At 34.1% G+C, this 17,374-nt stretch overlaps 1 protein-coding gene across 3 annotated transcripts in view; it reads right to left on the minus strand.

Annotated features, from left to right (window-relative positions):
- The window catches only part of PPP4R4 (protein phosphatase 4 regulatory subunit 4), a 107,281-nt gene that overhangs the window by 39,254 nt on the left and 50,653 nt on the right, over positions 1-17,374 (minus strand). The window contains exons 4-11 of one of the 3 annotated variants that reach the window (XM_033191478.1): positions 11,327-11,474; positions 10,746-10,819; positions 8,288-8,394; positions 7,355-7,462; positions 4,683-4,804; positions 1,882-2,004; positions 721-890; positions 269-388 (exon numbers count right to left, since the gene is read on the minus strand). In XM_033191478.1, coding sequence (XP_033047369.1) covers positions 269-388; positions 721-890; positions 1,882-2,004; positions 4,683-4,804; positions 7,355-7,462; positions 8,288-8,394; positions 10,746-10,819; positions 11,327-11,474 — 972 coding nt within the window. Of the gene's footprint in view, positions 1-268; positions 389-720; positions 891-1,881; positions 2,005-4,682; positions 4,805-7,354; positions 7,463-8,287; positions 8,395-10,745; positions 10,820-11,326; positions 11,475-14,231; positions 14,874-14,978; positions 15,083-17,374 lie in introns of those variants that run through there. The other 2 variants (XM_033191480.1, XM_033191481.1) reach the window with 2 other exon arrangements.

The raw sequence follows: 17,374 nt of genomic DNA on the forward strand, positions 1-17,374 counted from the left end.
AATGTCTGGTTTAAAGTAAACACTTGGTACAGATATGCTGAATGAATGGGTTAATAAAAGAATTCACAAATATCATGTATTTATGGAAATGGATTCTGTAAACATACTAAGAAAGAAGAAAATTATGGAAGTTTTTAAACAAGATTTAAGACTAGAACATGAAAGAGATATCCAGTCTATATCTTATAATCTACAAGCACAAAATCATCTAGTATACATACGTAGAATTAACAACAAATGTAAAGTGATACTAAGTCTTCAGACTTACTTCATAAAAGCAAATAGCAATAGTGTATCTGACTGGTACTTCAGGGTCATGGCAAAGGCAGAAGAATGTAGAATAGAGTTCCATGTGGAAGTTTTTAGGATCAACAAAAACAGTCATGGCCTGGTGGAGGTGGAAGGGAGGAGATGAGTGGGAAGGAAAGAAAAACATGCATCAATACCTAATATTATAATCATCTCACTTAAATTGAAATCACATTCTCTGAATTGTAATTTAATTAGAAATCATATTTGGAAGATCCAAATATGTATATATCATTCTGATTTATACACAGAGATATAAATTTCTCAAATATTTACTCTGTGTGTACTGTGTACACTAGACATAATGCTAAGCAGCAAGTGTCAAAAATGGCAATATTTTGAATGCCATCTATGCACCTATTTTAAAGTTATAATAAAAATCCTCAGTAAATATAAATATATATTTATTACCGGAAAGTTATAAGCACAGTTCTTCCGTACTGAAATATATTTCTTCTCCTGCTCTAAGATTTGGGGTGGAATCTGATTTTCATTGTGTCCATTTTCTTGTTGCAAACCCAATGTACAAAGTTTCTTATAAAATTCCAAAAATCTCAAGTGCTGATCTGGAGTGAAAATTCCTAAAACAAATATAAAAACTTATGCTCAACATTTCAATCGAAAACAAAATTTAAAAAGGGAAAATCAAAGTACAATAAAAATATAACTGAAGCCAAATACTTAAATAAATGGTTGCAGATAGTTTACAAATAAAAGGAACATGAAAAGAGTAACTGTTAGGAATCTAACAGATCACATTATTTTACCTCATATTAATTCCAGTAATATTTTAATTTCAAAAGTATAACTTACATAATGCAGGAACTATGCCTGCATTAATTGCTGCAGCATGTATCATATTGTAGGCCACTAAAAAGTCGCTAATAATAACATTGTGGCTATTTATACATCTGCTATTTTCTTATAGTAAATGTTTTAAAATTGCTGGCAGAAAAGACACATGCATGTGTGTATGTGTCTCTGCAGGAAAGGAGCTTAAAAACGGAATCTGAAAGACAGCAAAGTAAATTCAAGATATTTTTAATCAATGGAATGGTTCCACATTCATTAAGTATCTTGAGGAGCTAGAAACTCATAATATATTGTTATGAGTTCATTATTAAACAGTCTATCTCACACTGATACAGTAAGCTAAGAACTATGTGTTCAAAATGCCAAGAGTTATGGTATTATTCCACATCCCAAGCTGAATTTCTCTAATGATATAATAAATTATTCAATAAATGGTTAATAAGTGTATACTTGCTACATACAAATAGTGAATAAGCCTAAGCATGTATTATCACATACCAAATAATACACAAGTATAAAATATTCAGAGATTTAAAGAGCTATGCTTACTTTATTCTGTCATTGTTCTTTCAAACAGGTTCTACTGGTGAAAAAGTCATTCCTAAATGTGCTCTAAATGATGATATCAAAATTCTAAGATCTCATAAGATTTTTATATACTTAAGGGCTAGGCTTTACAATTAACTGAAGAGCCAAAGTTTAACGACTAAGGTAGAATAAAAGGGAAAACAGTCTCAAAATTCTTAGGATATATCATACCATATAGTCCATGACAGAGTTTTCCTAAATGGAAAGATAAAGAAATAAGAATTGATTCATCTGCTTTGAAAGATTTTTCACAAAATGATTTCACTAAGGGAAGTATAGTTTGACTTCTGTCATCTGGAAAACAAAACAAAATAATACATACTTTAAATTCAGTCATCCACACTGCACATGTGGAAACTAATACACACAAATTCCAGAAAGAAAAATTACTACGTTAGCCTCATAGTAACAGAAAATACCTGAAAGCAATGATGATGGAGGTGGGTGGTGAAAAAGGGCTAAGAGGAGGCTTGAAATGATCAAAAACTTTAATGTCAGGTTAAGGGATTTGGACTTCAGATTGCAGGCCATTGGGAACAGAATATAAAGAGTGATTACGAATTAAAAAGCTAAGATGATTGAGGATTTGAGTCTGAATAACTAAAAGAACTCTAATACCATTAACATAAATAAATAGTAAGCAAAGGAAACTTTTCTTATTCGCTTTTACACACATCTCATACCATGCTGCGGCTTAAGCCCATTTTATCATTTCATTTTTTACTAAAATTACATTAGCTTATAATATGTTCTATGTATTGAATTTCATCACTTTTACTTCTTAGATGGCTCTTCTTTAAAAAAATTAATCGATTCTTTGAGTACATCTGCTTAGGTCACAAGTATCTGACATACTGAGGATATTTAACTCTCAATTCTAAATGCTCTCCAAATTTCTCACAGTTTTCTTAAATTTCAGAAATGAATCACTTCTTTATTGTCTGGAAATGTTAAGTAAAATGCTGTAACAGGCTTACAAGTATTATTATTACTATTATCATTACATTTCGGCGCGATATCTACTATTTTTGTTAAATGACATTCATTCAACACACTGTGTTTCTTACAGAACAAGCCTTGTAACTAAGTAGAAGTAGAAATATGAATAATAAATAGTCTCTTATTTTGAGAAATGCAAACCAGCAAAAAAGCCAAACACAAAAAATGTAAGACAATGTGATCACTGTCTTAATAGCTGGTATAAGGCAGGGATCTATAAACTTTTTTTGTAAATATTCTAGGCTTTGCAGGCTGTGTCCCAACTACTCGGCTCTGTTCTTATATCACAAAAACAGCCACAGACAATACCTGAACAAATAAGTGTGGTTCTGTTCCGATAAACTTCATTCACAAAAACAGGGGGTGAGCCAGATTTGCTCTAGGGGCCATAGTTTGCCACCGCCTGGTGTCAGGGATTTAGAAAGATGTCAGGGAGGAAACTGTATTTAAACTGGAAACGAAAGAAGCAGAAGGAGTTGGCTAGGAGAAAAACAGAGGGAAGGAACAACAGAGAAAGAAAAAGTATGAGAAAAGACTAGAGGTGTGAAACAAGGTATGCTAAGCAAGTGGGACTGGAGCATCAGACACAAGAGGAGTGGGAAAGAATGGTAGGAAATAAAGCCTCAAACACAGGTTAGACCCAGCTCTGTGATAAATGGGTGTGGGCAGTAAAAGGGAAAAGATCAAAGATGATGGCAAGGTTCTAGTTTGGAGCCTGGGGATGCCCCATTATTAGAGGAAAAAAGATTTATTCATTCACTTATCATGTATTGAGGTCTTACTCCTCTGGTTTGTCATATTGTCTAAATGACTGTTCTGGAAAATCCAAACACAATTATTGTCCATATTGCAATAATCTTTAAGAGGCTTCCTGGAGTTCAGATAAAATGTTGGTAATCCAACTAAATGTAATACTATAATTACACAATGAATTCTGTACTTAAGTACTTGACATTTACCCCTCCAAATTTCACTTTATCAAAATAGTTAACGTTTACTGATAACTAATGTCCAGCATTAGTCAAGAGTCTAGTCATACATTCAGTAGAGCAGTTAACTGTCTCTGTGACATGATTTATATAACACTAAGGAATATCTCTTTACCCTCTCCCACTCAAATACCCCATCCCAAATTTCTCCCCCAATGGCCATGAGATTTCTAGCATTAAAATATTATTAAAGAGAGGAAACTCATGTAGACAATGTCTTAGGATCTGTCTTAATGTCAATTAGGTGAAAAAGTTAAAGTAAATTCTTAGCCCTATACACACACAAGTCAGTTAAGTTTTGATAGGAGAAAAGAGAGATGGAATATGTAGCAGCAACACTGTACGCCATGTGGTACTGGTTTTAATATGGTTTGTCCCCATCAAAATGCCTGTCAAGGCTTGGCCCCAGTGCAGCAATAGCGGATGGTGAAATCTTTGAGAGGTGGGGTCGCATAGGTCCACCCACTGGCTCCACTCTCATGGGTTGACTGGTGAAGTTCCTGTGGTATTAAGTGAGATCTCCTTCACAAGGGACTGGGTTAGCTCTCGTGGGACTGGGTTAGTTCTCTGGAGAGCAGGTTGTTACAAAGTCAGTTTCTTTTGTTCCCTCTCCCTTTTGCAGGTCTGCTTCCCCTTCCACTTCTCTGCCACATCATGAGGCAGCATGAGGCCCTCATCAGAAACAGGTCAGATGGGGCTGCCTAATCTGGAACTTCCCAGCCTCTAGAAATATGAGCCAAAATAAATTCCTTCATAAATTACCTGGTCTCAGGTATTCTGTTATAGCAACACAAAATGGACTATGACACTATGAGGTAAAAGTGAAAGCCAAGAAGACACCAAAACAGAATGAATCATAAAAAGAGGGAGAGGAAGGGAGGCTTAACATAAGAAATTCTAAATCTCCTTTTATTCCTGATTGGTGACATAAAACATGTAGAAAAACACTATTTTCAGAAGCAAAGATGTATACACATGATTTACCTGTATCAAATATGTCAAGCAGATTAACCAAAGTTTCAAAAGCTGCAAGTCGTACACTGCTGCTTTCATCCCTAGAAAGTTCTATTAATTCAGGGAGCACCATGCTTTTTGTAAGTTCTGTCCTGCACAGTAAGCAATAGAAGAAAACAAATCAAATCAATAAATGTGTAGCAAGAACTTACTAAAAACCAGTGACTGGGCTAGTTGCTGCAGAAAATATGAAAAATCATAAAGATACTGTGTCTGCTCTCCAGAAGCTTTCAGTCTTATGGAGAAAGCATATCATACATATAAGAAACATTAATAGTAATTTCATAACGATTTAAATCAATCCCACTTCCCCCAGCATAATATTGTTACCTACAGAAATCTTAATAACTAAGAGTTTATATGAAACTTTATACATTATAATACAGTTTTCCATTTTAAGCAATTTCAGCAAATATCTGGACTAATTAGAAAAACTTATCAGTAGTAACTGCAGAAACCTAAATAATGTATTTTTATCTAGATTTCAGGGTATAAATTATTTTTCCATTCACCTAATACATAATATTATGGTAACTAATTTCTATATAGAAGATGATATATTACTCTAGGTGTCCTACCTAGAAGAATGAAATATAATATAAATGCTTTTAGGGAGTATATAATATTTATAAGACAGTTACAAATAGTTCTTATTCAACACTTTGTGTCTGCTTATTCCTCATGATAAGGTGTCACTGTAATGACAAACACTTTGATAAAGGAGAGGTTTATTATGTGGGTAGCTTTCTTGGGTACAAGATGGAAAATGGCATCAATTATAATTGAAATAAGATGTTGATATAGTCCAAGAAAGTTATTAAGAGCTGTAGAAAACTTTAAAAAATTCAGGGCAAATTTCAACAACTCTAAGACAATGCTGTCAAGTAGAACTTTCTCCAATGATGGAAATGTTTATCATTTGTATTCTTCAATAGGGTAGCCACATGTAGCTACTGAGCATTTTTTAAAATAAGTTCATTATGAATGAGGAACTAAAGCTTTAATTTTCTTTAATTTTCCTTATTTTAAACTAAAATTGCCACATGTGACTAGGGGCTACCATATTAGACAGCATAGGACAAAGACAAGGACTTCAGCAATTGAAGTGCCAAAAAAATAAAAATGTTTCCAAGAGATTGATCTCGGTCATAGAGATACAGATGTTAACATTACCAGTAGTTCACAAACATTAGGCAAATACAGGATGTAGACAGAGGAGGTAAAAGAGTAAAATGTGACAGAACATATCCAAAAGTCATAAAAATTTATTTCATACAAATTTTGCTCAGAATATATTTGTATACCTGAAATCCTTGAATTTATTAACAATGAAAGAAAATAGTTTAAGAAAAATAATTTCATCTCTATAGTAAAAGTTACTTCTATTCAATCTGTAAACAGAGTTTTTTTCAAAAACGTTATAGTGATGCAAATTCAACTTAATTATCTCTGAGCATTAAAAATGAAAATAATCATAACAAATAACTCTTTCATTAATTGTGTTAAACTTCCAACACAACACTTAAATATTATTTAGCAAGAGTGTACACAGGACAGAGTACACTACCATACCCTGTGTGACATTCTACTACACCCTGTGTGACATTCAAAAGCCTTTTCAGAGCCTTAAATATTGGCCCAGATTTTTAAAAAAATTAACAAAGGTACAAATGACCACAATCTGATTGCCTTAGCTTGTGAAACAAAGAACCAGATGAAATCAGTGCAACTTCTGCTAAAAATGAGAGGTTCCAATGATTTTTGCACCAATTTTGAATCTTGTTTTTAAAAGAAAAGCTTTCCCAAGACAGTTTTGAGGGAAGACTCCCTTTAATATCATACTTCTAAGACTGAAATGATATCAGTTCTTATGGATGAGGAGACTGGCTGCTATGTCCTTCCTGGAGCTCCAGGCACCCATAAAACAAGGAGAGCAACAAAGCAAATATTGGAAGCCTGAAGTTGCGCAGAAGCTATAGAAAGGCTTCCATTAGAGTGTAGTCAGCCCTCAACATCTGCAGGTTCTGCGTCTGTGAATTTAACTAACCATGAATAGAAAATATTAAGAAAAAAATTTCTTCTTTACTGAACATGTACAGACTTTTTTTCTTGTCATTATTTTCTGAACAATACAGCATAACTATTTACATAGCATTTATATTGTATTAGGTATTATTAGCATCTAGAGATTATTTTAAACATGTGGAAGGATATAAGCAAGCCATATGGAAATACTACACTCTTTTATATCAGAGACTTGAGCATCCTCAGATTTTGGTATCCAAAAGAGGTCCTGGAACCAAGTCCCCAAGGACATGGAGGGACAACTGCAATCCCACCTGAAATGACCCAATAATACAGTCAAAGAATAGCCAGTCAAACATATTCCAAGTATGGTTTATATTGGGATATCTTTCATTTCCTGAATCTGGGTGTCTGGAATAATAACTAAGCAACTAAGATGAGACTAAAAGAAATTAACATTAATCAAATACCTACCACCATGCTAAGCACATTCCTCTTTATCTCTTTTAATCCAGACATAGAGGAGGTACTTGTTATGATCATTTTTAAAGATCAAATATAGCCTTTCGATGGCATGCTTTCATGGAAATGGCATAAGGAATTCAAAGTATACCTACCCAATGCCCTGAGCTATATTTTCTAATTGCCGACACATACAAGATCGGACTTCATATTCTACATCCTGACAGAGTGATTTTACCAGAGGAAGTATTTCTCGCTTAATGCTGAAGTCGGGGAGAAAAGAAACATGCAAATGAATGAGTGTTTCAGAATAATATTCTCAAACAATTATCAATAAAATCTTAACTCACCTTAATAATAACAAATGTACTTTAATAGAAAAAATAATATTTTACAATGTATTTTACATATGTTATTAAATTTGGATGTTATTAGCTACTTATTAAATTTGGATGTTATTAGCTACTTGTAAATTATGTATACCACAGTCTTTTAAAAATAATGGTTAATTTTGGATTGGCAGTTGAAATGTCTATAGCTAAGATAAAAGGCTGTAGCAGTGGAATTATCTGAGTCTAGCAACCATCAACCAAAATATTCTTCAGCTTTACTCTTGTATCACAGTTACACAACATTCCATTCTTTTCATCTGGTATTTAATAAGTAGGCAAGAAGTAGCACATGAATTATAAACATGCTCCATAAAACCTCAAAATAAGTTATTCAAAATAACAAATTCATAACAATAGTGTATAAAAGCAGAAATTCTATCTTTATGCTGTTTGCCCATTTTGAAAGTCAAAAAGGTAATGCCATTTTATCCTCAAAACTACATTTGGTATGAGATAGGGAAGATTAAGATAAGAAGTAGGAAAATAATTTAGCTTATCAATTCTGAAAAGTTATGAGATTGAAAAGAAAGGCATCTGAATAAGTAAATTCTGTCATGAGAATTCTATAAAGTTAAAATAGTTAAGATAACTAAATTTGTATGCAGTATGAAATAATACAAATATATTATTATACAGTCATTACACATTTTAAATCAATGTAATAAAGTAGACCAAAAATTACACACAAATACTCACGTGTGGGCATCAAATTTGTTGGTCAATTTTCCTAAAATTTTACAACTAACTAAACGAGACTGGACTGTTTGGGAAAGTTGTGCCTTGGAAACAAGTGGATTCAAAATCTAAAGAGAAAATTTAGAGAAAAAAATTCACAAAATTTTATACATTCATGCCACTCATGTCAGCTATTTCCTTCAGAGTATTTTAATGTTCTAAATATTTTTAAAGAACCTGAATTACAATTTGAGGTTCATGACTCAATAACTTGGATTCTTTTGTCTTCTGAGTTATTAAGGTAAAGATAATTACAAATTATGCAATTAAAACAATTAGAAAAAAACTGAAGTGAAGTTTACGGTGATTTTACAATGCTCTGTATGCACAGATAAAAGCAGAAATTTGAAATACATATTTTAAAAAGAAAAAAGCAAATTAATGACTAAATACCTTGAAATGTATTTTTATTCCATATAGATTAATTTTTATATTTATCCTAATGGGATGAAAAACATTATAGCTTCAAATAAATCCTATTAAATAATTATGTCGTTTGAATACAATAAGCCAAGTCTGATAATGCATTATGTATATACTGGGCACTCAAATACTACAACAGCCTGACAGACTATAAAAATCTGTGAAGATCAGACCCTGATTCCAGTCCCAGTTCTTTAGTTTGTCCAAATGCTCTCGCTATTTCTCTATTTTTTTTTTTCTTTTTAAGACGGAGTCTCACTCTGTCGCCCAGGCTGGAGTGCAGTGGCCTGATCTGGGATTACTGCAAGCTCTGCCTCCCAGGTTCACACCATTCTCCTGCCTCAGCCTCCCGAGTAGCTGAGGCTACAGGTACCCGCCACCACGCCCGGCTAATTTTTTTTTTTTTTTGTATTTTTACTAGAGACGGGGTTTCACCGTGTTAGCCAGGATGGTCTCGATCGCCTGCCCTTGTGATCCGCCCGCCTCGGCCTCCCACAGTGCTGGGATTACAGGCGTGAGTCACCGCGCCCGGCCATAATCTCGCTATTTCTAATCTCCAGTTTCTCATCTATTTAAAATGGAAATTAGAATATGTCCCACTAAGATCTCTTTAATTTCTAAAATTCTATGACTCTTATAGTCAACTGGCTTGTTTCCTCTCAAAGTAGCTGGAATTACTGAATATGCATTGATAATTTAGAAGTGAAAAGTTTAGAATTACATATCTAAAATCTTTGAAACCACATGTTAAATAATATGGTATTCTAGAGTAAAAATTGCATTATACAGCATATTGCTTTTCAAAAAATATAAAAATCACATGTCTATATTACGTTCAACATTTAAATATGCATAATCATCTAGATGTTTGGCATCAGATAGTATGCAAACATCCTCATAACTAGAAAATCTTCCCATTTTCAAGCCAATATTTAAGCATTGTGATAGGACCATAAACTGTATGAAGACAAAGAAAGGACAAAGATACTTAATGAAGTCAGTAGAGGACATTTCATTGGCTGATGACTCTTTTTTTCAATCATGACATATTTGGAAAGAAATATATATAGAAATAATGTTCAAAGAATACAAAATCTTTTCATTAGTGGATACATTTCCTTTCCATTTTCTTCTTTTTCTCTCATTGTAATTTATTTAAAACCTTTAGAGAAAAGTATGCTGTTCAATGTTGAAAATTAACAGGCAAACAATATGTTGGGAATAATATTTGTAAGTATAACAAAAAATTGGCAACCATACTAGGTAAATAGCACATATAAATAGTGATTAAAGGATAGGATCAAACAATTGCAAAGGAATACAGAGAAACTGATATAAATGTGAGAAAATATTCAACAGCACAATAATTTTAAAATTCCAATTAAAATGTAATTCCATTTTTAGCCCATTAAATGTAATAGAAACACTCTTGCTGATAAAAGTCCAGGAAAAGAGCATCTTCACATATTGTTAGTCGAAAGTTTAAGAATATTAATGCCCTCTGATCCATTAATTCCTTTTTGAAAGCTGCAATTAAATAAATTATCTGAAAAACAGGAAGAGCTCTACAGAAATGTTCATTAATGTCCTATTCAATAGTAAAATATAAGCCTGAAAACAGGCTTAAATGTTTAACAAGTAAAATATTCTGCAGCTACTACCAAATAGTTTAAAATAATATAGGAAAGTAATGCTAAATGAAAAACAACCATATATAAATTCAGTATGATCACTGATATGGCAAGCAGCAACCACATATAGGAAAAAATCTGAAAGGAAATACATCAGGACCTTCAAAGTGGACAAGTACAGAACTATGAATTCTCTTTTCTTCCTTCTATATTTTATATTTCTCAAATTTTCTACAACGTGCACGTGTTACATTCAAAATGAAAAACAACTTTCTTTTTAAAAACCATTTTTGACAATAAACCTTTAAAAAAAAAAAAACCTTAGAGTGACTTACTCATTAGTATTTACCCCATGAAAGTATTACCTCATGCCGTAGGGTTTCTTTTGGCAATACTTCTATAACAGACAGAAGAGTTTCCAGCCATGCATTGCTGACACCTGGTTGACACAGATAAAGTGTACTAAATTAAAAGTCTCACTTCAAATTCTGTTTCAACTCATCCATTAATAGTTACAATAGCACTTAATGATAAAATGGAAATAATTATTTTCATTACTCTTCTAAAAAGTTTCTCTATTATTTTGTCTCAGTCGACATCTAGAAAATTTTTATATTTTTAAAAAATAGTATTGGTAAGATATCTTTAAAGCAAGGGTTGCTGTTTTATTGTACAAACTTAAACATGACTGCTAGAAAAGGAAAAAAACTAAGAAGAAAGTATAAATCATAAGATGAATTAATGAGTCTTCAGTTTCCAAGGATATTAAATTTTGTAGGTTTTATAAGAAGACAGCCATAGCTATTTTAAGTCATTCCACTGCTCAACTCCTAGGCACCATGGCCTTACTCAGTTATCCTCATCAGGCTAACAGTATTTATATAATATCATGGTCATACACAAAAAACAATAAACAAGTATATAATTAAGCATGCCGGCCCCTGACCTGTGTCCCTGTGCTCCAGATGCAGGAGAATGACTTGGAGGAACGAGTGGGTATATGAATGAATTGACACTGATTCATCCTGCAGAATGGTCAGAAATGACACCGCAGCCGTTAACTGCATTTCCACTCCTGCAACATGCAGGGCTTCCTGTATAATCAGAAAGAGTTTTCTATTTACATAGATGAGAGATCACAAATTGTAATTTTTAAAAATCCAAGGTTATAGAAACTAAACAGTCATATTCCACAAAATTAGATATATGACCTTTAAGGATATGTACTTATTACTTTATTGAAGAGCACTATATTAATCTGCTCCTGATCATTTAACTTATTAGACTACACAAAATTTAAGTGTCTTAGGATTTTGTAAGATAACGTAACTTTCCATCACTTTATTGAATAAGAAATATAAACAGTACATAAACCTTTAAGCAACAGAGTAGAAACTTTTGATAGATTTTAATTTCTGTTTTCCTGTTTGGATTGTGACAGTTTGTCATCCTACCTAGAACAATGTCAAAGCTCAGACAATCACATGTGTTTCCATTATTTGTATTTGTGTTTCAAAAAATAAACATCATACATTCTACTATTAAAAATACACTTGAGTATGCAAATATATTTCCCCTTTAAACAACTGAAGAGAACATAAATTACCATGAAGTAAACTGTTTTCAAAAGAAATTTTCTTAAGAATATGCTTTAAAAATTAATTATATTCATAGCCATCTCCATTTACCATTTAAAGAATTTTAAAATGTATATCCAAAATTAAAACCTACATTATAGTATGTTTTCAACACACCAAAAGGTCAAAAAAACTTTCTACATAAGCCTCAAAGATATTACCTATACCTCTCTATGAGAGAGAGAGCGTGAGTGTGTGTGTGTGTGTAATGTGAAGGCAACTAGAAGTATTACTTGTTTAATCAATTATGGCAATAATGAAAATTTCACTTTTATGCCTATTTTATAATATAATAAAGCCAGTAGAACCTGGAACTTAGTCATAAAATAAAGTTTCATATCAGTGATCTTAGGAATATTAATCCTTCTGCATTATTTCCTAATCTATAAACTGTGAACAATAGCAACATCTTCATGGAGATTTAAATCACTTAAATAGAACTTTTATGATTTATCAACTTGTGCAAAATGAACATTTAAATAATTACCATTGTATATCCATTACCTGTCTACATTACCCTTGGATATCTAGTTGGAATCTCATTTGCTCACACCTTTACTGATCTCTCCCTAAAACCTGCTCCTCCTGTAATATTCCTCATCCTGATAAATGGTAAATGACATCTGCTCTTCCAGCTGCTCAGCCCAAAAACTATGGGGTCATCCTTAACTCCTCTCAATCCCTCACTCCCCACAGTCAAAAGGCCAATAAATCCTGAAGGGTCTACCTTCAAAACAGATCCAGAATCTGAACACTAGTCACCTCTCCTGTTGCCACCCTAGTCCAAGTCACTATCTTCTCCAGCCTCAATTGCTCAAAAAATCTTTAATCAGTCCCTGATTTCATCACTGTCCCTCTACTATCCATTCTCTACACTGTAGCCTAAGGAATTATTTTAAGAAATCAGTCAAATAATGTCACTTTTCTGCTCAAAACTCTCCAGTGGGCCTCCATCTCACTCAAAGGAAAGGTCAAAGTCCTTTTAACGACTTACAGTATGTGTTCTCAGTTCCCCTTTTCCTGGATTTCCACATAGCTGGCTCCCCTACCTCTTTCAAGCCTCTACTCAAATACCACCTTTTCAATGAGGCCTTCCCTGATGACCCTACTTTGAGCTGAGGTCATCTCCTTACCCCAGCTCTCACTACCCGCCTTTACCAGTTTATTCATTACTATCATCCAATATATAACATGTTTATTTGTTTATGGCCTATCTTTCACAACTGGACCACAAGCGTCATGTATCCCCATCTCCTAGCACACAGCAGGCGTTCAGTAAGCAGCTGCTGGGTGACTAAATATCTCTTACCCTCTCACCTACTCTTTCTGTCTTGATGCTCTCTCCCTACACACACATTTTGCACATCTTCTAAAAAGTGGCTTCAAGAGATTTTGAGGTGAGTCCTAAAGATTAGGAACTGGCAGAATTAGACAGAAGGCAAAGCAAAAATGGATCACATAGAAATGTATTCTCAATCCTCTTTCTATCATGTCCACACTGCTGTCTTCCACCCTAACACCTCCATAAACACAATTTGGACCTATATATCCAGTCTTCTTGATTTAGCACAGTGGGACACTGCCAGTCATCACAATAGGAGATAACATAGAGATATCTATGGCAGAAGAAACAAAATAGTAAAGCACTTTGATAAAGGCCAGAGAGCTAATAACTGGCAACTCTAACAAACAATTGTCTACCAGATGCCAAAAACACTCCTAAGCACTGAATTCTTATTCACGGACTCTGCACTTCCAATTCATCATTTATTAAGGCATGACTTAAAACAATGCTAAGCCTTCATGCCATGGTGTGGAAGATCTGGCAGTGGCATTTCCTGTGGCAAATGTCTATGTGCTATGGTTAATTGCCAGAAAACCTACCACATATTAGAGTGGCTGGTTTTTTTTTTTTTTTTTTTTTGAGGCAGAGTCTCGCTCTGTCGCCCGGACTGGAGTGCAGTGGCCAGATCTCAGCTCACTGCAAGCTCCGCCTCCCAGGTTTACGCCATTCTCCTGCCTCAGCCTCCCGAGTAGCTGGGACTACAGGCGCCCGCCACCTCGCCGGGCTAGTTTTTGTATTTTTAGTAGAGACGGGGTTTCACCGTGTTAGCCAGGATGGTCTCGATCTCCTGACCTCGTGATCCGCCCGTCTCGGCCTCCCAAAGTGCTGGGATTACAGGCTTGAGCCACCGCACCCGGCCTAGAGTGGCTGTTTTTGTTTTACTCTAAACTTTTGTATCACACACAAAAACATTATTTTACACGTTTTTTCAACCAAAAGCCAATTACATATCATGAGAGGTCTTGGCTGAGAGAAAGAGGGTAAGAATGTTAGAGTATAAAGCAGAAGCAGTAATTGGTCTCTGAAATCAGTCCTCCCATACCCCTTTGTTTTAGTGTTCCCAAAATAAACATTTGTTCCACACTAACAATTTTGGGTTTGGAAAACACTTTTGAAAGATTTGATGTGGCCAGTATACATCACTTACAGGTTTCAGAAGGCACAGCTTTTATTTAGAAACAGAAAGGACTTTGCAAAGAAATATTAAAATCAATTGTGAGGGCCTCAATGTACATTCCAGTTCACATGAGTCTGTTAAATTCCAAGAGATGCAATTCTGCCCCCTCTTAAAGTCATTAAAGTCCTGGGTTTTGTATGTATGCAAACTTTATACAAAAGAAGAACATGAGAAGCTCTCCAACTTCATATCTTCTTACTGTATTACTTAGTCTTGACTCCCGCAGCAACATTTGCCCCAACTATTTTGCATTTAATTTTCGAAAAATCCTCAAGTCTTATCAGGATTTGGGTTTTTCTCTTGTTGTGCTGACTTCAACATCTGGGACTGTCCACTGTTAAGAAACCAGCACAGACTAAGAGATTTCATCACTGCTAAAAATCAACTGATTTTCTAAACATATTTTTCTGAAACAATACAATAAGAGTTCAATACTTACCAGTAAGTGTTCTCCTCCACAGAGTCACACCCTCTGGACAAACATACGTGAGATCCATACTCTCTGGATAAATAAGTGTGCATCCTCATGGACCTTGGAAGACACTGAAAAGTAAATTCCTCTATTGCTTAAGTGCATGCCTTAATGCCAGTTACCATTCCTCTTACATTACTATAGTATGGCTGGCATCCCAACTTGAATTCCTCAAAAATGAAATGAGACATTAAGAGTTAATGGTACATTTCCAAGTTTTAAAAACTGTACCCATTCAAGGAAGAAAAGCGTAGTAAACATGTCTGTGTTTAAATTCGCTCTTTAGTTAGCATGAGTGGTGCAAGAAAGCATTTTGTAAGACAACATAATACATTCCTTGCGGAGAGGGAAATAGCTCTGTCTCCAACAAGCCCGTATTATATCCATCAGGAAGATATTTCTCCTTACAATACACAACATAGAAAAGCATTAAATAAATCATTGGCTTACTCCAAAAGAGCAAGTGTTTAAGTTTCACAGATTCTGAAAAGAATCTTATTGAATAAAACTGAAAAATATATTTATCATGAATAGTGCTAGTAAAAAGTAAAGGAACTCTAAAATTACAAAATATATTAATTTTTAGAGATAGTATTGATTATTTTGAAATTGGATAATAGGGACTTCTATATTAAAATACTGAGTATCTGGGACATATAAAATATCTGGGGTATTAAAGATTATAAATGTGGGAGCTTTTAGTAATTAACATAATAGTGTAACAGCCCTCTTCATTATAAAATCATATTTATAAAAGACTTTCAAATAGGTTAAATATGAATAATTGAAATATGCCAGGTTCTAAGATACCTTTAATGATTAAACCTCGTTATTTTCCCTATCTCTGATTGCCACATTCCACCACTAAAATAAAGGGTGTAAAGGACTAGATGAGATCACTGAAAATCAAAATCTGAGAGGGAAAATGAAGTGAAGACAATAAACAGAAATAACAAAGGGAGATATGTTTTACCATTCCTAAGATTGTATTTCAGTGACTAGCAAGGTTCATGAGGAGGTACACATAAAAATATCCTTAAGAACTCTTTCCATAAAGGAAATACCAATAGTAAGTATCACGTAACTATTGTAAATATACAATAAAATATGCTGCCATGCAAAATCATAAGAACACCAAAACAAACAAATCAATTTAAAGACCATGGTTTTGCAACTGAGCCTTCAGGCTGCAGTACTCTGCTAAGTCATTTTTAAACGTAATAAATTAGAATCACAGGAATTTCATAATTTAGGCTTAAAATATGTAAATAAGCTGCAATTCAAAACTTTGCAAAGAAAGGATGTGCTTTTCAAAGAAATATCTTTTTAATGGATGTTACAGCTATAAAGAACCATTCCTTCCAAATGATTCACTGTAGTAATATTTAATTAATTCAATATTTTTTCTAAAAATTATACACAGTTCTCTTAGAAAAAAAAGCAGCCATGGAAAGCCTAGCAAATATCTATAAGCAAGAGGAAATAGGACTTTTTCCCCCCAAGTCAGTCATAATACCACCTTCTATCCTAATCTCTTTCAAAAGTAGCCCAAAGAAGACCTAATTCTGAAGATAATATCATTTTAATTTCATTCAAGTCCCAGCATCATACTATTTATTCTGGGAAATTGGAAAGAAGCCAAGGATAAGGATCTCTTCATTTGAGTGATTCCTGTTGACTACATACGCTCACTCAAATGCTCAGTTATGTTCAAGGCACTGTGCTGCTAGGTGCTAGAGACCTAGAGACCCAGCAATGAGCAGGACTAACAATGTACAGACACTTAACTGCACTAGCAGTAGAGTCTTACTTAACCTGATTTCAGGTACTAGATGATTTGAAGCTGGGCTGTCCTCCCCTGCAAAGGACAGTCTATTTAAGATTGCCCTTATTCCTACTGCAGAGGGGCTTACCAGGGACTCTGCAAGGCTGTCAGAGAAGTCACTTAGGCTCTCAGTCCCTCAAGACCCTCTTCTAGAATCAGCAAATACCCCCAGGCCCAAAGCAGGCCCCAAATTACATGCTCACTTTTCTGGGTATTTGTTGTCTCTTCGATCTTGGAAGGGTAATGTTTTACTACCTTGTTACTTTCCATGGGCCTGCATGCAGATGATTTTTATGTTTTGTTCAGCTTTAAAAATTATCCTTGCCAAGAGAGTTGATTAGAGTTACCTAGTCTGCCTTTATTGAAAGAGGAAGTTCCCTTTCCCTTTCCTGTTATTATTCCTTCTTGATTTAATCTTAAAATGAGATTAACCCCAACATTTCTATTTATATACCTGCATAGGTTCTCTGTGCACACATACCCCTCTACCATACCTTGTCACCATCTCCACATCCACATAGATCAACTGATTGTTTTT

Source organism: Trachypithecus francoisi, unplaced genomic scaffold, assembly GCF_009764315.1.
Source record: "Trachypithecus francoisi isolate TF-2019V2 unplaced genomic scaffold, Tfra_2.0 Lachesis_group3, whole genome shotgun sequence".
NCBI classification, from domain to species: Eukaryota; Metazoa; Chordata; class Mammalia; order Primates; family Cercopithecidae; genus Trachypithecus; species Trachypithecus francoisi.